This window comes from Typha angustifolia, chromosome 13 (genome assembly GCF_048772165.1).
Source record: "Typha angustifolia cultivar Huaian chromosome 13, ASM4877216v1, whole genome shotgun sequence".
Taxonomy (NCBI): Eukaryota; Viridiplantae; Streptophyta; class Magnoliopsida; order Poales; family Typhaceae; genus Typha; species Typha angustifolia.
This window is the reverse complement of record NC_133251.1, coordinates 5,654,031-5,676,949: the sequence shown is the minus strand read 5'-3', so window position 1 is coordinate 5,676,949 and position 22,919 is coordinate 5,654,031. Positions and strand designations below refer to the sequence as shown.

Sequence of the window (22,919 nt, the reverse complement as noted above, 5' to 3'; positions counted from 1 at the left end):
AATTTAAAAGAGATTATATATAGATCGGGTTCGATCCGAAATTCTTTAAACCATCAAAGTTGGCAATATCTAATGTCTTCTTTACTAATATCAACATGCAAAGATGAATCACCGTATGTCAGCGATTCCAAAGTTGACTAGATTTTTCTTCTTCTTTCTTTACTTGAGAACAAACGTAAATGCTTACGTTCCCTTTTAAAAGTCAAATGCAAGAAACAAAGAAAGAAGTAAAATACTTTCGTGTCGCCGTCCATTAGAACTCCTCTTTTATCGTAAGCGAGAGTTTTTAAGAATCTTAGCCTGGAGTTGAATTCTCATGTGACATAATATTTAAATTTCTACGAGAAATTTCGAATTTGAATTTCAACTGCTCGATTTAATTGAATATAAAGCGTTGACAATGATGCATTGATCCAATAGAAAATTTTGTTCTTATCTTTGGCACGTATATGTACGAAATAATTTAGGAAGAGAAACAATAAAAGATGTTTATGGTTTTCGAATCATCTTATAGTCACTGTTTTCAAAAACAAGCCATGCAATTTTGTAAAGATGGTCAAAACCTACTCCCCCCTCTGAACTTTTAAATAGCCTTTGCAAGCCATACATCAACCATTGAAGTATAATAGAGTGTGTAGATCAACCCTGTAATACTTAATTATTGAGTCTTATCAACAAATCATGCAGATTAAGGGTTTAAATTTTTTTTTAAGATTATATATGAATAGGGGTGTAAACAACTGGCCAAGCTTGAGCGAGCGGTTTCAGCTTAGGAGCTCGATATTAATTTTGAGCCAAAAATTTTGTCCAGGCTCAGCTCAATTGATTCTATTTTAAAACTTTAAATGAGCTAATCTCAATTCGAGTTGAGCTCATCGGGCATTAAATTAGTCTATTTTCAAGTTGCAAATGAGGTGAGACTATTATTAAGCCTTAAATAAGTTGATTTTGACTCCAACTCTATCTAATGGTTGTAAATTATACATAATTCGAGCTTATTATTTGTATATATAATTCGAGCTTATTAGGCTAAGATTAAGCAAGCCGGCTTCAACTTAGCTAAATTCGAGTCGAGCTACTCATTTATTTTTCAAGCCCTATATATGTATGATTTGAACTTATTCTGACTCATTTCTTGAAAGAATTAACATAATTATCCAACATATATATTGGTAAGAACTAGTCTATTTATCTAACTTATAGCCTTTGAGCTTGTGATTGATAATAAAAAATATACAATAGAGTTCATAGACTAAATATATACTAGACTAGAGCTACGACGAGTTCAAATTATGTGTATAATTCTCCAATAAGAAAATTCATCGCATACGAAGCTACAACGCTTATGAAGCTCAAATTTTAGATGTATTTTAATCGACTTCTGACTCGAGAACTAGACTCGAATTAAATGGATGAATGTTTTATATTCTTACACAAAATTTGGATTTAGGATGTTTGCTTTGATATTATATTAAATCACAAATTATTCTGAAAACTTAAGCGAAAAAATAATAATTTTATATTTTATATCCCCTTCCTTCTTCATCTTCTTATTATCACTACTACTATTTTGAGTGCAACCATACGCCATCTTATCAACTAACCAATTCAACTTTTGCTTCTCTTATTATATTCAGCATAACAACCAAACTATTATTAAATTTAGAGTTAGCTAATAACAAGCAAATTAGGGATTAATTTTTTTTGTTTAAATAAAGAGTAGTCTATTTTTTATATTAAAAATTTGTAGGGATTAAATATAATAAATTAAAAGATGGTTACTATGATTTAAACCAAACAAACAGTTACAAACATAAACATAATAAATGGGAAGCCAAAATGGCAATAGACAATATCTAATAGGGATAAATATTGTGATATTTGTTGAGATGATATTTGCATGGATATCCATCAAAACCTTTGTTTTTAATTTGTATAGACGTCTTGTAAACAGAACCTATCATTAAGATTTCATTAAGGTAACTATGAAAGTCAGAGATGCCTTCTATTCTTATTTATATAAATTCTATTTAATTATGTCGAATTGATATGATCCGGGTAAGATTGGATCAACTCATATGGGACATTGAATTTGTTGTGATGAATTATGTTATTATTAGAATTTTTATTTCCGCAACAATAATCTCGAGCTATTGTGTTTGAACAATACTATATAGCGTTCGATTACCAAAGCCCCAAATAAGACTCTCGGCTTTTGGCATTCGAACAGTCATAGCTCGACATTCAAATGCAACATTTCCATGAGAGAATAAATGCTTTCAAATGTTACCATTCGAACGGCCATAGCCCAACGTGCAAATGCCATAACCCTATTGTGCTCCTGGATTTTGGCATTCGAACGACTACAGCCTGGCGTTCAAACACCTGAATCGGAGACTACAGTGTAGCCAACAACATTTTTATGCCAATCCAACAACATTCGGACGTTTGGTGCTAAAATCATTATGTTAGATTAATTTAAATTATTTTAAATTTTGGTTAGCCACTAAATATGTGGAAGTCAACCATTTGAAATTATGGAAGAATATTGACATTCTATCATCTCCTACCTCATCTCTCAACCTTCTTCTTAAATCCAAGGCCATCAAGTCAACGCCACTCCTTTCCTTTTTGACTGTCGATTAATCTAGTCCAATAAAACTGGCCATCTTCTCTTTCCTCGTTCAAACCCTAGCAACCGGCTAGGTCCTCCCTCCTCATTCGTCGATCCCTCTTCTTCTTCTTCAAGGCTGACAATCTTCTCTCTCTTATTTCTTTCTAAATTATAGATTTATTTGACGTCATCATCATCACTATTATCCTTCCGCTCTCATTATATAGATCTCATCATATCCATTAAATCCACTATCAAATTACTATCACCATGTCTACAAATAAACTCACCTTGGCTCGATTCACAGTACAAATTATTAAGATTTAGGTTATAACCGCCAAATATTACTTAAAAGATATCCATACAAAAACAATGAGTTTTAAAAGTTATAGGAGAGAGATAAAATTTAGAAGGATATATAAGAAATTTTAGAAGGCGGTTAACATGCAAAAAAATAATAATAATAATTATGCAACTAAGTCATACAGTTAGCTATCAAAGCTCTTTTACAATTTAATTATATTTAATTTAGAATAATAAATTTTAGTGTGCATGGACAGATATAAATTACATGCACTCTATATATATATAACAAAATATGCATGGATTTTAAAAAAAGAAGTATAAAATTAATTTTATATGCTATATCGAAAGAACAGTTAGCTACGGGCCTACCAAAATTTTCCTACACATAAATAACGTATAAGGATTATATATATTTATCCGCTTATGGCATCTATTTAAGACCTCCAGTTCTCTTCTCTTCCCCACTTACCAAAATCTCTTTGCATATCTCCCCTTCTCTCTAAAGCCAATCATGTCATCAAATAAGTATACTTCCCTCCTTGCTGTATCTCTTCTCCTCCTCCTCCTGTTCCTCTCCCTTAGCCAGGCGAGGAGACTTGAGCCAGCTGACCAAAGGATTAATGGCCAAGGAAAGGTATATATATACACACACACATATATATATAAATATATCATCCAATCTGTTTATGATAACAAAAGATTAAAGCCACTTAATTTGTTTTTTGATCTATTACTTCAGTATACCATGAGGCCTCTTATTTGCTTGTAGGGATTTGAGGATCAGACTAGCTCTGAGAAGATGGATGAAGGGTGTGATCATGAAGAGGGTCAAGAGGAGTGCTTGATTAGGAGAACTCTGGCTGCTAGCACTGACTACATCTATACCCAGAACAAGCACAACTAGAAATATATATATATATATATATATATATTTGTAATTTTTGCTTATATATTCCATGTGTTTGTTCTTAACTCTGTCTTGTGTTAGAATAGCAAAGTTGTTATAGGATAACTATGATATTTGCTAGTTGAGTTTGTTCATTATGTTTTCTCTGAGCAGTACCTTGCATATTTGAATGAGTACTTTTGTCTAGAGAAAGAGGTACTTTGACTTAGATGCATATATATATATATATATATATATATATAGAGAGAGAGAGAGAGAGAGAGAGAGAGAGAGAGAGAGAGAGAGAGAAGATATAATAGAGCATGAAGTATTGGTTTGCAAGATTGAAATCCATGTCCTGTAGTTTATGTGCATTAATTCTATAAAGTTTTATGGGAGATATGAACCAATATGGAGGTTTTTTTTTACTGTAAATCAAAATCATCCTATGTTTTACTTTTATTATCATTAAGTTAATTCATCCATATGGTGTTTTGATCAATTTTGCATGGTAGAAGACTAGGCCAGGATACTAATATGAAGACCTCTTGCTACCTTCTTAATTATAGTTGCAAGTTGCTGAAGGGTGGAGTAGCTAAGCGTCCCACTCATTGGCTGCCATTTAACATTTGTCTCTTTAGAAGAAAGAGTATAACAAACAAGAACATAGACCAGTTCATGGTCACTTTTTTTTTTTTGAATAAGATGCTCAGTTGACTTCTCTGTAGCATGTGAATATAGAATATTATGGCTTAATTACACCTAAACTTCCTAAGCTATGACCCAGTGTCATTTAGATCTTTTGATGAAAAAAATAAATGTGACACCAAAAACCTCCTAAAAGTAATAATGTTCAGATGTTTCATTATATATATATATATATTCTTTCACTCTCCTATTTCCCTCTCCTAATAGTTTTTACTTTTCTTCCCCTCAAACCCTCCTAATTTTTCTCCCTCACAGTCTATATTAAAATTCCATCCCTTCTCCTACATTATCAATATGCATCATGGTGAAAGGCAATTTTATAAAATTATATTTTTCGTCAACAACTATTATGAATTAGATCTGGATTGATCTAGACGTAATTTTTTTTTGAAAGTTTAGGTGGTGGTAATCTCGTGAGTTAGGGTTTTAATGGCTTTAGTTTTACCTAAATTGGAGATTAGGATGAAAGATAAAAATAAAAAAGTGGAAAAAGTTTAGAACAAGACATAATAATAAATATCTGATATTGTAGTGATCGTCGATGTGATAGATGACCAAGAGTGGTGGTGGACGACCATATAATATGGTGGCCGCTGAAAGAAGATGATGGCTAGGATTTGAAAGATTAGAAGGCTTCTACGATTACGATCTAATGACTATATGAAAAGATAAATATTAAAAGAAATAATTTTGCTAAATTCATATTCATTCAAAAGTTATTATCCACACATGTCCACTCATATTTATATAAATAAAAATCTTAGCTACATGCTGATTATTCAATTTATTTAAAATTTAAAATAATAAGATAAATGTAACTAACTAAATTAAATTGACTCGACTCGACTCAACCGACTAGACTAACTTAACCCATACGATCGGACCATAACAATAACATAATCCTCTATGAAGATTATACAGTCTAGGGGAACTTAAACTTTTAATGTCATATTTGTTTTCTCCGATGGTTATAAGTGGTATTAGGTCATAATTCATGGCGCCTAGTTTAATTTAGCTTAATATTAATTCTAGAATCATTTAACGTTACTGCATTGGCGATACTACAGCTAATTCTATAAAAGTTTTTCTCTTCTTCTTTATATATCTTATTTATATGTATAACCCTCTTAAATTTTGTTCTTGTATACATACCTCTCAAAAAACACAATTTTATTTAGTTTGAACATCTAAAATTGTACATACACCCTAGGGAGACAATATATATATATATTGTTAACAAAATTATAAGCTAAAAACTTAGGCTCAAAAGAGTTCCAACTTGTACTTCATAATAAATGATATAAGTAAATAACTACTCTTTTTTCATGAAAATGAAAGAAGAGGAAGAATAAATAAGACTATCACTCATTGTGGTAATTAGTTAATAAAGAGTAAATTTGGGGAGGCTGCTTAATTAGCATTTTGAGCTCTCTAATAATCCATTGAGTAGGATCTAAATCCTCATTATCTAATTAAGTAGAGCAAGATGCTTAAAAATCTCCTATAGCCATCTAATAAAGTTAAGAAAGAACATTGCCCATAATTTGAGAAGCTACCAAAGGTCCATAAGTTGTACCAATTGAGTATGGGCTAAGAAAGAATTGGTGACTTAGGTTATTGATTACTTTGAAAGCTTTTATTCATTTATGAGTGTGAGAGTAATAAATCTACATTTAATTTTGTCATTTTCTCTCAAGCATGGGCTCAAATTGTGCATGTGAATCATGACTCTCTATGAAGACCAAATTAAGTGCCAAATTATGCAATATGGAAGACTCTATACTTTGTGTCCTCCTTACTTCGTTATCTATCCTATCACTTTCGAAATATTTTTTTTCTTAATACTAAAATACAACTACTTATTCTAAAATAACGGATAAATATTAAAATAGCACTATTCTAAAATATACATAATATTTATTAAAATTATATCTTGTATCATACGCTAACTAAATTACTAAGTTACCCTTAATTTTTCTATAAAATTTTTAAAATATCTTATCATAATTCATCACACATCTATCATTCCTCAAACATCTTTTCAAACACTTATTTATATATGTAATACATCTCATATAATAATAATAATAATAATAATAATATTTAGTTGGACATAATAAAAATATATATATAATGTAATGTTTGTTTTTTTTTGTTTTACACTAAAAAATAAAATTGAACTTAAAATTATAAATGCCAAAGATGTAATATTCCATGAAAAATAAGTACATATTATAAAGTATTATTATTAAATACTATTTTCAAATATCTATATTATTAAATTAATATAAATATTAAAAAATAATAAATATTTAATTTGATATAATAAAAATACGATAAAATAATTTTTATATGTAATAAGATCATTAAAAGTATAATATTAGTAAACCAATTATTATCAAATCAAATTCAAAGATAAAATAATACATTACTATGTATTAACCTAATCGAATGTTTATTTCTTTAAATAATAAAATAAGAAATTTAGAAAAAAAATAAATATATAAAAGTGTAAATATTTTAATATGATTATTAAGGCTTAATTATACTTTGCCCCGTATACTTTTATTATATTACCCCATTATATAAAAGCATACAAATATCTCTCTAGACTTTTTATTAACTACAACCCGTAACACTGTTAATAGATACCCTAAAATTACTTTTTTATCCTTTTATAGTTAGAATAAATACTAGATTTTATTATATAATAAAGTAAAATTTAAATCCACGAATTCCATCTCTCCCAAGATTTACTAGTTACACCTTCTCTCATCTTCTCCCTCTCACTCTCCTCGTTATTTTCCCAACATCTTCTTTCATCCATCCTCCCTCTCTCCTAAAACCCAACTCCTTCCGTCCCTCCATGCCTCATCCCTCTCCATCTCTTCCCTCACCAAAACCCCATCTTCCTCCTTCCAATTCCCCTTCTTCTCTCTCTCCATCTAAGCCATGAAGAAGTTACAAAGCTGGGTCATTTACGCCACCAGGAACAAGACCATTATTATCGTGGTGGTTTCTGCATAATTGTTCAAAAATTTATTTTCCTCTTGGAAGAATATAGGGGCAGGCAACATAAGGAAGGAGATAATAAGTCCAAAAATTATTTTTTTTTGACCTTCATGAGGGTAATTTAGCCTATCTAACAGAAAAACATACTATTAACGTGCTTGGTATGTGAGTTTTAACTCATAGAAAGCTTAATATATAGGTTTAGTTATAGTTTTTCAAAAGTTTAGAAAGCTATTTGTACGCTTTTATAGTATACAAGGGTAAACTAATACTAGGTCAAAGTACAAAAGGGTAAAGTATAATTAAACATATTAATTAGCACATGTTCTCAGATAAAATAAAAATATATTTTTCATACAGTATAAAATTTTACTATTATCAACTATAAAAATATTATTTTTCTATGGCATTACATACCTATCACTCCTTAGTATACGTAGGGTTGTCAAAATAGTTTGTTTGTTCAAGTAAGCTTGATATATAATATGTGAGATGATTACAAATACACACACACATATATATATATATATATAAACTTTATAAGTTATATATAGCACAATTAGTTAAGATAATTTGTTTTAAACAATCCAATTTGGGTAAGATTCATAGCATACTTTATTTATTTGATATTTTATCTAAACACTAAATATTTATTAATAAATGGAGCATGTGAGGAAGTAAACCATGTTGAATTTATTATATATATAATCATGTCACATATCATATATCGAGCATACTCGAGCTGAACTGGCTTTAGCTTGACTCGGCTCGACTCATTTAGAGTTTGAGCCAAGCTCCCGAATCTCGCGAGCCAGTGAGCTTTTCTGACAGTCCTAGGCAACAAGCATTGCATATATAGATGATCAGAATAATTTCTGAAGTACTACAGAAATGTTTTAGATAATTTTTGTGCTAAAATAAGTATTTTGAACTATTTCTATTACACTTAGAAGTGTTGCGGAAATTTTTTGTATAGTTAAGGTGATTTCTTTGAAAGAGTTCAATTATTTCAATGACAACTATAATATTTTAAATAATATGGTGGTAATTATGATAATTGAAATGTTTTTATGAAATTTGTTTGACTTGTGAGTACCCGTTCACATAGAAAATTCCAGCTGTCCCCCAGCCAACCTGTCTCCCACTTGTAAGCTAAATCATTTTGATAGGCCCAAGAAGTGGATTTAATTTAAATGGATAGAGTTCTATATTTTTAAGCAAAATGAAAATGATATTAGAGAACGATGGTTTTTATATGATATCAAAGCTAAACATCTAGCTTTGATATCATATTATTAACTCACAAACTGCTCTAAAAATTTAAACTATTAGAGAATGATGGTTTTTATATTTTATATTCTAACATTGAGAGACTTAGAGATTTAGGCAGTATCACCAATATGTTTGATTTGAAAAAAAAACAATTTTTTTTTTAATTTTAGAATTGTTGTGCAATTAAAAATGAATTTACATAACCGGTCTTGTTTCATATGTGAGTTCATGTGAATTTGTTTTTAAAAAATCTTTATCGGGTGTCTTTTATGTGTATTTCTAATTATGTTAGATTGGCTTTATTTCTGGATTTCGAATGCATTCTCATGGCATTTAAACATACATAATCTTTCTTCTCTTGCATAATTTTGTGATCATAATATTAGTTATGTGATTTATCTTTTGTGATACAAATGGAAGATTTGTTTGTCAATTTTGTGACAAAAGGAGCATATATATTTCAGTTCATTAAAATAATATTTAACTAACATGTTTGCTTATTAAAGAATATATATACATGCTATATTTAAGTTATCTATCTTTTATTTTAATCTTCCTCGCATGTATGTGGTGTTTCATATTATGAAGAACCTATTATTCAAATTGGTTGTGTTTTAAACTACTAAATTGATTGTAAGATAACTTTATTTTTGTCACCAAATTGTCAAAGTAGAGAGTTTATTAATTTTTGTGATTAACAAGTTTGTAAGAAAGCAAAGTTTTTTTATAATGTAAACTCTTTAGATTTATTGTAAAAACCAATTGTACAACCTCTTCCTATTTGGTAATTAAATTGGAGCTATTTCAGTTTAAATAATAGTGTTGTAGGAATTCTGTTTAAAATCCATTCAAACGAAATTTAATTCTGTACGAAGGAAATAAATCCATTCGAATGAAATCTTCCAAAAAGCAATATATTTCCAATGCGGAAAATCAGTTTGAACAAAATTTTCCAAATGGCGAAATATTTTCAACATGAGAAGGGCATTTGAACGAGATACACTTAACTCGTTAACAAGTTAAACTAAGAGACAAATACATATATAATCATATATTAATTTACGTATAATCTTTAATTCCTTCTCCCAAAATTAACAGTAAAATTATCACCAAACTTTAGAAAGTTGGGAGGATATCCATGTGAGAGGCCATAAGTTGAAGTCCAACTCCAAGCAATATTTATTTGTCTTGGCAATTTGACTTTGCTCAATTAGCTCGGTGGTGCGTGTTGGCTTAGAGGAGCAATGTGGCGGCTTAAAGTAATAATCAGTGACGATTAGTTAGGAGCAATGGCTCAACAACATAATATCTTGGAGCTTAGATTGGATGACTATATATTTTGCTAAAAACTTAGTGGTGCTTAAGTGCCTATGTACTAAGGAAGAGTTGGCATTTTATTTATCCATAATTAAAAAGTAAAAATAAGTTTCTATAAAAAGTTGCATTGTGTTACTCTTGACTATAAAAGTGAGAGATCCGAGATGAAAAGATTATAAGACTTGAAGAGTTTTATATAATAAAAAAAACCTATTTTATTATTGGGCATTATGCTCTTTTTATACTAGATCATTTATCACTGTTAGACGGTTATAGTTCATAACCTAACAGCACATGACAGAATAAAAAATATTTTATTAATTTTACAAATATAAAAATTTAGATGCCTAAATTACCCCTCATAAAAGTATCTTAAGTTTTGACTTTATTATTATTATTATTATTATTATTTTCTTAACTCGGTAGTGATAAACACTTTGGTTATTTTATATATAGTTAAGTTAACTAATGTGTATATGATTAATTTCAGTTGAAAAAACTAACATTGGGGTGTTTTTGATGATTGAACCCAAAATAGAGGGGTTGAATGATAAATACCCATAAGATAGAGTGTAAATAATAATAAAAGCAAAATACAGGTATTTATTTTATTATCAATTTCCCTATATTTTTCCATAATATTTATGATAATCTTAGCGGGCCGTCTATAATTAGATTTATTTGGGCTTTCAGTGGGCCAGACCTGAGACGAGGGCATTCCTCTAACACTCACCGACGGTGTCCAGACCATCTTTTCGAACCAAACTCAAAGGATAATCCCGCCCGCTCCCGGAGAAGGGAGACGAGAGAGAGAGAGAGAGAGAGAGAGAGAGAGAGAGAGAGAGAGAGAGAGAGAGAGAGCGAGCGAGCTAAAAGCCTAAATCTCCCTTCTTCCATGGAAAAGATCTCCGTCGCCGTCCGTTTCCGCCCTTCGGTCGCCTCCGATTCGATCTGCGAACGCCAATGGAGGATCGACGACAACCGCATCTCTCTCCACCGCCCTCTCGGGACCCCAATCTCTGGCGTCTCCTTCGCCTTCGGTAACTTTCTCTCTTCCCACCTCGCCACCCTTTCCTCCCCTCTCTAACCACGCCTCCCGTCTCCTTTCTGTCAGATCACGTGTTCGACCACACCTCCACCAACAACGCTGTCTACGATCTCCTCATCAAGTCCCTGATCCGTGCCGCCGTCGATGGATTCAACGGTAAAATTTCCACCTTTTCTTGATTTGATTCTTGTTCCAAGAAATTTTTGCATCCTGTGGTTGTTTTTCTTGCCTTCAGGAACGGCTTTTGCCTACGGGCAGACGAGTAGCGGCAAGACTTTTACCATGAATGGCTCCGAAGAGGACGCGGGAATAATTCCATTAGCAGTTAAAGATGTCTTCTGCACTGCCCATATGGTATTCAATAAAAAGTAGTGATTTTCTGACAGTTTTATGATCGTTTCTTTGTTTGATCTTGGGTTTCTGTGAGCAGACTGCGGATAGGGAGTTCTTGATTAGGGTTTCATATATGGAGATTTATAACGAGGAGATCAATGATCTGCTGACGCTGGGGAACCAAAAGCTTCCGATCCATGAGAGCTTGGAGGTGAGTTCCTGCTATTAAAAGTGAGAGTTTGGACAATCACTGATGAGCATAATGGTTTTAAGCATGAATTATTTGTGATTGCAGCGTGGGGTTTATGTGGCTGGACTCAGGGAGGAAATCGTGAATAGTGCTGAACAAGTGCTCGAGCTTCTTAAGCTCGGGGAAGGTATAATTGGCTTACCTCTTTGGTCCATCCACATTTAATTGATCTTAGAAACTAGCATTTTGCAGCAAATAGGCATTTTGGGGAAACAAATATGAATGCAAGGAGCAGTAGATCGCATACCATTTTTAGGATGGTACATGCTCTAATCTCTGGTCACTTTTGCTTTTCTTTGACAAATACTATTCTTCTACTATTGGCATCTGATAATGTTTGAAATGAAACGAATGTCTTTTCTTGGTTATAGGTTATTGAAAGCAGTGCAAAGGATCTGATCTCCTCCGACAATATTTCGGATGCAGATGCTATACGCGTATCTGTATTGGTTCGTAATATCTTTTTTCCTCTAGCAACCATTTAAATAACTGAAATAGCTGAAAATAGCTGATGTTTTTCTCTGATGTAATTTGGTTCTCTGGTATGTAGAACTTGGTAGATTTAGCTGGCTCAGAACGGATTGCTAAGACGGGCGCTGGAGGAGTACGTCTGAAGGAAGGGAAGCACATCAACAAGAGCTTGATGGTTCTTGGTAATGTCATCAACAAGCTAAGTGAAAATGGAAAACAAAGGTATTACAAATTTCCATTTAACAATATAGCTCGCAACAGGGACTTTTTTTTTCTGTTCTCCGAACTTAGCTAGTGTTCCGTATCAGAAAGCACCAACAGTCATTTAAAATTCTAAATTTTATTGCTAATGGGTTATAGGTCAGTCAAGTCCTTATCTTTCATTCAAACCATATTGACCTTCTTTTTATTACAATTGAAAATGAGGATAGCAATTTATTTCTTCATGCAGTGCAGCAACATACAACATCCACAACTTTGTTATGTTAGTTTACTTTCTATTTGCTATATTTCATTGAAATGAGCTTACATATGAAAGCCCCTGGATTTCTTCATAAATTCTATGCAGTTTTGATGATTTGATCCTATCATTAAGTATAAAAATATGAAGTTATGTGATAAAGTATGAATGATCTACTAGTTTGACACGAGAGATAATGGCATTGTAGGGGACATATTCCATATCGTGATAGTAAATTGACTCGCATACTGCAATCTGCACTTGGTGGCAATGCCAAGACTTCAGTAATCTGTACTGTTGCACCGGAGGAGGTAGGTCTTAGATATTTTAGTTGCTTATTTGCTTCTTATTCTTGGTTATTGCTTTGTAGTTTTTATTGTCTGATTGAAATTTATAGGTTCACATTGAGGAAACAAGAGGGACTCTTCAATTTGCAAGCAGAGCCAAACGTGTTACAAACTGTGCTCAAGTAAATGAGGTCTGTTTTAATCCTCTGACTTCATGCCATTAAATTGCGAGAACAATAGTAAAAATGGAAAATAAAACATCTTCACATTTTTAATGAAGATGTGTCGGTGCACATGACAATTGCTAATGCAGTGACATTGAAGGACCAAGTTGTAGTATTATACATGTTCTTACTTCTGTTATCGAAGAGGTTATTTTGTAACTTGAATCCAGGCCAACGAGGCCTGGGGCAAGCCCTAACCATCGCAAATGGTGATGCTCTCAAGAAACTTTATATAGGGCGTATATTGAACTTGATTATTTTTGTCACGAGCAAATGATTGGTAAATGTTGCAACATACATCCATTTGTTTGTTTTAGTAGTCTGAATGATTGTATGAAGTGAGACATTAATAAACACAATCAAGGTTCTTTAAATGTATTAACTATTAAATATTAATCTTTATTATCTTATGGTATTTCAATTTTTTTTTTTCTGTTACATCCTTATCTATACAGTGAATTTATTGCTTTATCTCTAATAAGTGTTGGTCATTTAATAGATTCTAACTGATGCTGCGCTATTGAAACGGCAAAAGCTAGAGATAGAAGAACTTCGAAGAAAACTTCAGGTGAGTTGTTTTTTCATTAATCTCAGGTAGAAGAACAATAAAGTAAATATTGACCTATTTTCTGTTTCTCAGGGATCTCATTCTGAAGTATTGGAACAAGTGATTTTAAAACAGCGGAATGACATGCACAAGGTGGATAATGATCTGATCCTATGGTTTGCATAGTGCCAAAAATATACGACTTAAATTTGCAATTTCTTTTCTATAATATCTTATGAAATGTAGTCCCTTATATTCCTTGTCCTGATGTCAGTCTGAACTTGAGCGTGAAAAGCTTGCCATGGAACTTGAGGAAGAAAGAAAATCTCGCGAGGCATTAGAGCACTGCATAGCAGAACAACAAAAGAAGATAGACAGTCTAAGTATTGCTACTCCATCAGAAGATCGAGCTACTAGTTCTGCTAAGGTAATTTATCTTGAAGATAAGTATAGGCAACACTACTGTGGAAGCATGTACAGAATTTGTTCTCTTGCATGACTTCACTGCTGGATGGCAAACATATGGCGCTGCTGTAAATAACAAGCTATACATACATGTATTGCAGCAAAATGTCGGTCTAAAGAGTATATGCAATGAAGTAAGCATGTCGTGTTCAGATGTGTTCCAAACTCCAAATCTAAAGCAAATGTCAAATGGTTTTGTTGTGCAACGGTCAATATTTTCAAAGGAACTTGATTCTAGTCCCGTCCCTGAAAATTTTGCAAATGTAGCTGATGAAGATTTGTGGATGCGGCTGAACAAAGGATGCATAACTGATCTTGATATGCTTCAAATGACACCTAATGTGAAATGTCAATCCTTCTCGTTAAGTGAAATATCACATGTAAGTCAACTTTCTTCATCAGTATGTTTCTCCTATGGATGTGCATCATGTGCATGTATGTTATTACTTTCTTCATAATTTTGTTTCTGTTATACCTTGCATTTACTTTTTCTCCTTGTTTGTTAACTTACCTCCATTTCACTCCTGAGATTATACAACTGCCTAGTCATGTCAAATATTCTTGTTCTTTCACAACTTAAAGCCTATTATATGCTAATTGAAAAAAAAAAACTTGGTTGCACTTGTGCAATCATTAAGTTGTCATTAAAAGATGTGAATGCTTAATCAAGTTCACAAAAAGTCCTACTTATAGAAAATTGTTTACTATCTTTTGATTGCACATGGTATTTGTTTAGATTGACGTTTTTGTGCAAATTCACACAAGTTTTTAAATATCACATAGATGATATTGAAGGGCTGCATCTTTATGCAATAGCAGAATGTGATGTTTGCTTGGTGGTTCCACATGTTAAATCACTCCTTGACACTGCACCTTTATATTTCACATCACGTTAGCATTAATTTTCAGCTGATTCTTTATTTTTTTAGTGAATCATTATAATTATCATTATTGTAGTTGCTGATATAATTAACTTTTATATTGACTTACGCCTATTGGCAGCTCATAGCAAAGGGCGACTTGCTTAATACATTAATACATAAGTATGTTAGTTATGAGGCCTAAATCTGCTGTCCTTGGGCTCCATGAACACGTCTTTTGGTTCTTCATACATTTTTCAGGTTAAAGTCCTTTGTGACTGTTAGTTAAAGCTCTATCTCAGTTGACAAGTGTAGAATACATCCAGCTTCAATGTAGACTAGAAAATTTATAGAACAAGGGTAAAAAGGTTGATTTAGAAAATCTAGGGTTCTTTCATGCGTGATAGGTTTGAAGATATCCAAATTGGTAAATGTAGGATAACTCCTGTGCCAATAAAATCCTGAAAAGTTGCAGAATAAAACTAAGAAGGGTCAAGAAAAATGAACATGTATTATATGGGAAATATTGGGCCGTTGGATTTGTTATACAAGAGTCACTACTAGAACCTCATCGACTTACTGTAAGGAGTTCATAATTTGGTTAGATATGATTCCTATATGCGATGGTATTCGGTGTCTCCGAGACATAAAGATGGTTATTCGGGTACCTATTTGTGTGTGTTTGCTTGAATACAGCCATGATAGAAGTCCAATCTGATGAATCTTCATCCAGCATTCACCAATAATATATGGTTTCATGAGCCTCCTTGTGACTTGTCTTTGCCAATTGTCATTCCCCAAGATCCACATGCAAGGCACATGAAAATGGCTGTACAAATAGGTGATCCGATGTGTACAAGGTCTACATTTGTAATATTTATCTCATAAAACTCAACATTCCAAGCCACATGGCAGCATAATCCACTGATAAAATAGTCTCTCACATAGTAAACATTGAGGATATTTTAGGACTTAATCCAATAGTCTCATAGAAAACATGGATCCAAAATAATCAACTTTAAACATATTCTTCACACTTTTGTGGCATGAGACTGTTGATCAACTTTCAGGGGAAAATAGTTTATAAGGAATATCATATGACATATTGGCTGTTCATTGGATCAATATTTATCTTACATCCTTGAACATCATTAGATCTAAAATTAACATTTTTATATCTGGCAATCATTGATAGATTCTTTGCCATCATTAGATGTGTTTTGAGACTGTTGTTTATCCTATATTGCCAACATGTTTGCTGTATACCATTTGCTGAGAACTTTTTGATGTAGATATTTTTGACAGTGGTCTGTTTGTTCATAGATTGTTAGGATGAAATGAGGGGCCTTATCAGCTTAGCTGACTTGCATCTGTTTTTTCTGTTCAAAGGATGTATGTTTGGAAGAAGATGCTAATGCTAGGAGATGCCATAGATCGGAAAATGAGTGCAACTTTGACAGACAACAGCTTGAGGCCTCAAAAGAACAATGCTCAATGCTGGAACAGGAATGCAATCGGTTGAGAGAGGAAAATACTTCTTTAATTCAAGATCTCTCTATGTCCAAGAAGGACGTAGAAATCCTTTACAGTGAAAAGGAGGATTTATTGAAAGAGCTGAACATGGAAAAACAGAGGATGAAGGATCTTAAAGAAGAGATCCGGCTATTCAGTATGGCATTCACTCAGAGGGAAGGATTGCTCACATCCCTCTACACCAAATCTAAGGCTATGGTAGAAAACCTCAAAGCCTCACAAGTTGCCATACCTGAAGCTTATGATTGTTAAAAAACCAAGTAGCTTTGCTATGTATTCTGTATTTGATCAATCGATCATGTTGTGTTCTTTTCTGTTTTATGGCCCGTCTGAAGTAACACTGAATATCTATCTCAGTTGATAACATTAATCGCTTTCTCATTCGAGAGTATAATGATACTTGAATTCACTATATGTGTTTATCCTGGTTTTGTAAAAGAGTTTAATTGGTAATTCTCTTAAGCGCAAATAAAATAGTGATCTCACTTTATCTTTCAAGTTGATGAATGGGAAGTGAAGTACTGAAGCTCTCTTTCCTGTTGGTCTGTGAAAGTTGGAACAGGGAGATAACACGTACACTCACTCACGAGTCTCTGCAGGCAATGGTAGTAATGGTTCATCAACATTACTCTGCTATATTTATTGCCCATTTGTTTCTTTTACTACATTGGAACCTCTGCCACTAGAATCCAAGGATTCGTGAACATGAAATGGTCCCCAGGTAGGAGCAGATTCTTTAAAGGGTTTCAACCCATCAAGCAGACAAATACAAGGGAGAAGGGAGTTTAAAATATAGAGGGGTGAAGCATCTTGTTCAATTGTTTAAGTTTCTCAAAGGCAAGGGATTGGATGTAAACTGTAAGTAGAGGAGCACTGAAGAGGGCTAAAAGACAAGGAGAGCTACTATGATAGCAGCAGCCAAACCACCTTCTCCAAAGATCAAATTCTATGCTAATGGATACATGGATGCTCCAAGTGCATGACAAAATTTCTGGGGTCCATTGTTTACTATGAAAAGAAAGTGGGGGCCAAAAATCCTCTAAGCCAAATCATGGGGGAGGACTGAAAGCAACCAATCAGGCTAAGAGTTTCAATCAAACTACAATGCTTTTGAAGAAAAAGTTGCAGAAGAAACCAAAGGATTCTTTTGGTGAGGTATTCTTTTGGCTATTCCTGGTCCATCATTTAATTTCTCATAGGACACCATTCAACTATTGAATGGGTTTTCACCTGATGATTTGATGTAGCCTGGTTTTACTGCGTCTTGCCCTCCAGGAAGGACCCATGCACAATAACCAAACAAATCTTAAACAGTACAATAGATTCTCCTCTATGTCAACTGCTTGTTTTTTCATTCATTGCATTCTCTTCCTGAGTTTGGATAATATTTATTTAACTCTCTTCTATCTCCCCATCTCTCATTCCTTAAAACCAGTCTAGACCTCTCACCTCATCTCCCCTTAATTTCCTTTGAATTATCTTGCTCATTTTTCTTTCAGAACCTCTAAACTGGAGGTCTAATGGCGTGTCTTTCCGCGTCGCCGTCGGCACGAGGAAGGCGTTTGTCTGAGCTACTAGAAGAACAGCAGGAGCCTTTCTTCTTAGATGTTTATCTTCTAGAGAATGGGTATTCAACGAGGATGCTGGAAGCTCAGGCTGCAAACATGTGTTGGCCTGGCAACGCAAGCAGGAGGCTGCAAAGGCTAACAAGCAATGGCTTCAAAAGGACGAAAGGTGGGTTGCTGAGATGCGTACTGTCCAAGATTTTGCACAGAAAGCATGTGAGGAAGGCCTTGAATTGGAACTCTATGGCTCCAGAGATTGGAAGTCCATGTTTGGCTGAGTGCTTCTCTAAAACTGGAAGTAAGACCCGGGACCAGCTTTCGTGTTGTAGAGGCATTTGCACTGATGAATTGGACGCCGGGCACGAATGGAATTGCTTGGAGGAGGAGGAGGAGGAGGAGGAGGACCCAAAGCAGCTCAGCCCTGTCTCAGTGCTAGAGCTGCATTGCTATGAGAGCTCTCCAGTTCATATCCAAAGTGAGTTTTTCTTTTTCCCTCCTTGATACTAAGCTTAATTATTTATTTTTGGATATGATCCAATCCTTTATAGAAGAATCATGTGTCCTTACGGTATTGTGTTTCCTTTTGGATTATAGACAAAGAAGAGAAGTCATCAAGAACCTTAAGTCTAGATTCTCCAAAGAAAGTTATAGACATCTTCAAAGAGCTTCTTGAGGCAGCGTACACTCCTGCTTTCAATCAGTTCAGCAAAAGCGATGAGTTGGAACAACCTCAACAGCTTGTTTTGGATTGTGTGAGGGAAGTGGAGGGGAGGAATTGGGATCAGCATCAGTGTTCGAGCCCCACAAAGACCGAGAAGTTCTTCTGCGAGGAGGCTCCTTCATGGGAGAGCCAGGAAGCAGATGAAGCCTGGATAAGCCAGTTGATAGCTTCAGACTTATCAAACTCCAGCAAGGAGTGGATCCAATTCAAGCCTCAGATAAGGGAGATTGGAACTAAGATTGAAGCTTCCATTTTTGAACAACTCAGGGAAGAAGCAGTGTTAGACATCATAGACTTAAATTGTACAGCAAAGAGATGTTAATCCTACTTATAACTATAAAATCATAGTCATATTCAATAGCTTCAATGGCTTCATGAATGGAGAAAGGCTCTAAGACTAACATATACTCAATATTCCTTTGGGTCTTTTGCCTGTATACCCTTCTAAAACCTGTATCTGTGTACATGCCCTTCAAAAATGTATTTTATGGGTGAATACACTTCTAATTACTTTTTGATAACTATACATTAAAACTTGAATCATTTAATAGATGAAAAGATAAAGATGCCCTTAATTATTGGTAAAAATGTACTCAAAGTAAGGTTGTTTGTCATTTACCTATTAAGTGGATCAAAATTTAACTGTTAGTTTACTTTTATATAGAAAAAAACTCTTCTTCTTTTTGTCACTTCAAGTTGCATAAGGGCATTTATATGGTTGAATCTTATACCATGGCCTACTTCATTAAATATCTAAAATTATTTTAGACCTAATGGGCCTGATGCTTCTCACCTATTTGTCATTATTGCTGGAGGAGTACCAAATTTGGATTTTTTTTTTTTTTGTTGTTGAAATAGAAGAGCAAAGTTATTATGCAAGAAGCCAAAATGGGTCAGATGTGGATTTAGATACGGCTTCTAAGTCCAAAAGTTTCGTCTGATAAACAAACTTTAATTTTCTTGTTAAATATTTTTCTTAGAGTACTAAATATCTAACTTATATCACTGTTAGGTATGAGTTTATAAAACTACTACTGGATATACATTACTACCTGTCATATCCATGCATGTTTCGTGACGAATATAAACAACAAGTAATAATAATAATAATTATTATTATTATTACGGATTGCTCTTGAAACATCAACAGTAAGAGGACAAGCTCAGTTCTTTTAATGGGTTAACCACACTCAAATATTTAAATTTATTTTTTATGACATTTTGACTATGATAACAAAACATACCAAATGTTTATTTTATCTTCAACTTTGATTAAAAAAGAAAATCCTCAAATTTTCTTAATTTTTTTTATAAACTAATAACAAAATGGTTCTTCGAGAAATTTTTTAAAATAATTAACTAATAGAAAAAAGCATATGAAAATAGATAATATATATATTTCTCTAATTTAATTGGCAATGCATGTCTAACAATATTTAAAACTCACCGGTTGTTCTAAAAACTTAATATCGCTAGCGATCGGTGGTCACCAAATTTTTATTTTTCATATTCTACTTAATGTTCATATTAGTATTATTATATATATCTTGGTTGGAACCAACATTGCGTTACATGTCACTCTCTCTTCTTCCACCAAACCATGTGCACGTATTAATTGCATATGATCATAATCAAAAAGGGTTAATGGATTGACATAGATATGCACGTCTGGGTGATCTTATACATATATATATAATGAGTCACATAGTAGTAGATAATAGTGCATGGATGGTTACAGTTTCCTTGATGTTGCCATAGTGTTTCAATCAATCCCATTCTTGTATTTACTAGTGAAATAGGTTCCTATCTATTTGTTGTCCGATGTGCTTTTTTACGTAGAGAAATGCATCATCTCTCACATAAAATACCATGCAGAACTTGGTAGCACTATTATCTACTATCTAGGTGCTATCTTGATAAATATATAGTTACATTTTCTCTACCTAACTATCTAGGTGCTATCTTGACAAGAGTTATATTTTATCTCTACAGAATTTATGGTTCAAGCCATGTTTATTTCATTTCGCACACTAAAATCGATGAAAAGATATCAAAAAGAGAGTGTTCTAAAATCATCCTGTAGTGAAATATTTCCTTAATAATGGTTTACTTAAAGAGTGTTTTTCTGAATGAAAGAATATTACATGGTGTTAAATATGTGTGTGTGTGTGTGTATATATATATATATCTTTCCTTTATAACAGATGCAATTTAACTACTAGGTTTATCTTCTAATGAAACTTAGAGAAATGATGAGATGATATTAGACCATTTCATTGTCACAATCATGAACAAGAGCAGCATGTGGTAGGTAGTTGGATGTCCATCTTATCAAGGGCAAAGAATCCAAACTAAGCCATTGTTTATTTTTGCTCAAAAGGATATGAGATTTTTAAGATCACACATAATTTAGTGCTCAACAAACTTCCTTTGAATTTTTCTCAAAAAACAAACTTCCTTTCAAGTAGAAGGAATCAATGACAAATCAAAATTATGAACCCAATCATGCAATTGATGCAATACAATGAATTTTTTTTTATTTTTTTTTAGCAAGATTCCAATGTTAATTATATTATCTTTGTTTAAAAGATTTTCAGTGGCAACTATGAAAGAGCCTCTATTAAAATATCCTCATCATTATTAGGCCACTATGGATTGAGATTAGGGATTTATTCTAATTCCATTCTTCCTTTGTAAATTAATCCCTTGGTCAGAATTGAGTGTGCTTATTTAATGAAGAAGATTTCCTTTAGTTATTCCCAAGAGGAGAGAGGTTGTCTGCAGTTGGTACTATTCTCTGATGTCTGTAGCTATCCAGGAATTGTATCCAGTTTTTATTTGTGAGTTTTTATATTCTCTAAGCTTAGTAATTATATCCTATTTGGGATGAATCCAAATAGATAACTTAGACTAAGTTATCATAGTATTAGAGCCAAATTCTAATTGAGCTTGAACTATAATAGTTTTATTTTGAGTTAATTTTGTGCTCGAATCTAAACGAGACAATCAATAAATAAACAATTATGATCATCAATTTAAGTCTAAATCAAACTTATATATATTATATATTATATTATTATTTTTGAGTTTTATCGAGCGGACTCATGATCAAACTCGGCTAGATATTAAGTCTAAGTTTGATTGTCGATTATTTTGAAGGCCCAGCATTTTCCTATCAATCTGTTTTAAAATATAAAATTACCAGGAAGTGATACATAGTATAAACATTATTGAGGTCGGTGGTAGGCAAGTAGAGCAAATCTAAATAGTGAAAGGCTAAAGATATAGGCAAATCTTAATAGTGAAAGGCTAAAGATATAGGCAAATCTAAACAGTGATAGGTTAAAGATATGGGCAAATCTAAATGTCGGATTATAGTACAAATCCAGTAGATGTCGGATTTCACTATTTTTATTTATTTTTACTTCAAATGCTTTTGGCTTGTCTACAGATGAGCAAAAACCCATCTATATATCGGTGTTTTTTTTTTAATTAAAAAAAGAAATAAAGAAGCTTCGTGTTCAGTGGTACTTAAATTCTATGAGCAGATGAAGTCAACTGAAGAATATTTCCAATTGTTGAGGAATGCATTAGACGTGGTTGTTTTTGAATATTAAAATTTTGTACAGGAGCAGCAGAGTAAATAACACTATTGCTGGCTATCAGTAATAGATCTACTTATATTTAGACTAATCCACCTTGTATGTGAAACTCGCCAAGTTTATGATAAAATGGAATGTCTATGAACTATATATATATATACAAGTTCTTTTGATATTGTTGGGTTTTAGTGTTAGCAGGTGTATACAAAATATTTTAAGTATATATATATATATATAAACATATCTATAAGTTTAAAATTTGATTTTTAAATTTTAAAACACTTAAGTCAGTGTATTTGAATGCACTTTGAAAAATGTTTAAAGATATACAAACATATTTTCAACCGTTAGAATGTATCCTAAAGATCATTCAAAGTCGTTCCAAGATACAAAAACAGATTTTTGACCGTTGAAACGTACCTGGAACTCAAGTCAGGC

The 22,919-nt window shown here is 32.8% G+C and overlaps 2 protein-coding genes and 1 long non-coding RNA gene across 4 annotated transcripts; all 3 read left to right on the top strand.

Annotated features, from left to right (window-relative positions):
• The first annotated feature begins 3,366 nt into the window (after nt 1-3,366).
• Nucleotides 3,367-3,961, top strand: LOC140774569 (uncharacterized). The gene is made up of 2 exons (XR_012106616.1): nt 3,367-3,554; nt 3,690-3,961. It is a non-coding gene; the product is annotated as an uncharacterized lncRNA (long non-coding RNA).
• Nucleotides 3,962-10,894: 6,933 nt separating this feature from the next.
• Nucleotides 10,895-17,044, top strand: LOC140774227 (kinesin-like protein KIN-7L). The gene is made up of 15 exons (XM_073117130.1): nt 10,895-11,155; nt 11,230-11,319; nt 11,399-11,517; nt 11,594-11,707; nt 11,792-11,873; nt 11,939-12,006; nt 12,118-12,195; nt 12,297-12,439; nt 12,886-12,988; nt 13,075-13,155; nt 13,688-13,756; nt 13,829-13,888; nt 14,010-14,162; nt 14,302-14,580; nt 16,450-17,044. The coding sequence occupies exons 1-15, from the start codon at nt 11,011-11,013 to the stop codon at nt 16,843-16,845; spliced, it is 1,980 nt and encodes a 659-aa protein (XP_072973231.1). The 5' UTR covers nt 10,895-11,010; the 3' UTR covers nt 16,846-17,044.
• A 771-nt stretch (nt 17,045-17,815) lies between these two features.
• Nucleotides 17,816-19,357, top strand: LOC140774527 (uncharacterized). 2 transcript variants are annotated; one of them, XM_073117558.1, is made up of 3 exons: nt 17,816-17,906; nt 18,093-18,633; nt 18,753-19,357. In XM_073117558.1, the coding sequence occupies exons 2-3, from the start codon at nt 18,114-18,116 to the stop codon at nt 19,199-19,201; spliced, it is 969 nt and encodes a 322-aa protein (XP_072973659.1). In that variant the 5' UTR covers nt 17,816-17,906; nt 18,093-18,113; the 3' UTR covers nt 19,202-19,357. The 2 variants fall into 2 exon arrangements, with proteins under 2 accessions (XP_072973659.1, XP_072973658.1); XM_073117557.1 differs by lacking the exon at nt 17,816-17,906 and having other exon boundaries at nt 17,928-18,633.
• Nucleotides 19,358-22,919: the final 3,562 nt, after the last annotated feature.

Excerpts from the sequence above, each read along its gene's own strand:
- LOC140774527 (XM_073117558.1), top strand. The coding sequence starts at position 18,114 with ATGGCGTGTCTTTCCGCGTCGCCGTCGGCACGAGGAAGGCGTTTGTCT. Across the intron at positions 18,634-18,752 it reads CTCTCCAGTTCATATCCAAA|ACAAAGAAGAGAAGTCATCA; the intron begins GTGAGTTTTTCT and ends TTTGGATTATAG.
- LOC140774227 (XM_073117130.1), top strand. The coding sequence starts at position 11,011 with ATGGAAAAGATCTCCGTCGCCGTCCGTTTCCGCCCTTCGGTCGCCTCC. Across the intron at positions 11,874-11,938 it reads GCTTCTTAAGCTCGGGGAAG|CAAATAGGCATTTTGGGGAA; the intron begins GTATAATTGGCT and ends AGCATTTTGCAG. Across the intron at positions 14,163-14,301 it reads GAGCTACTAGTTCTGCTAAG|CAAAATGTCGGTCTAAAGAG; the intron begins GTAATTTATCTT and ends CATGTATTGCAG.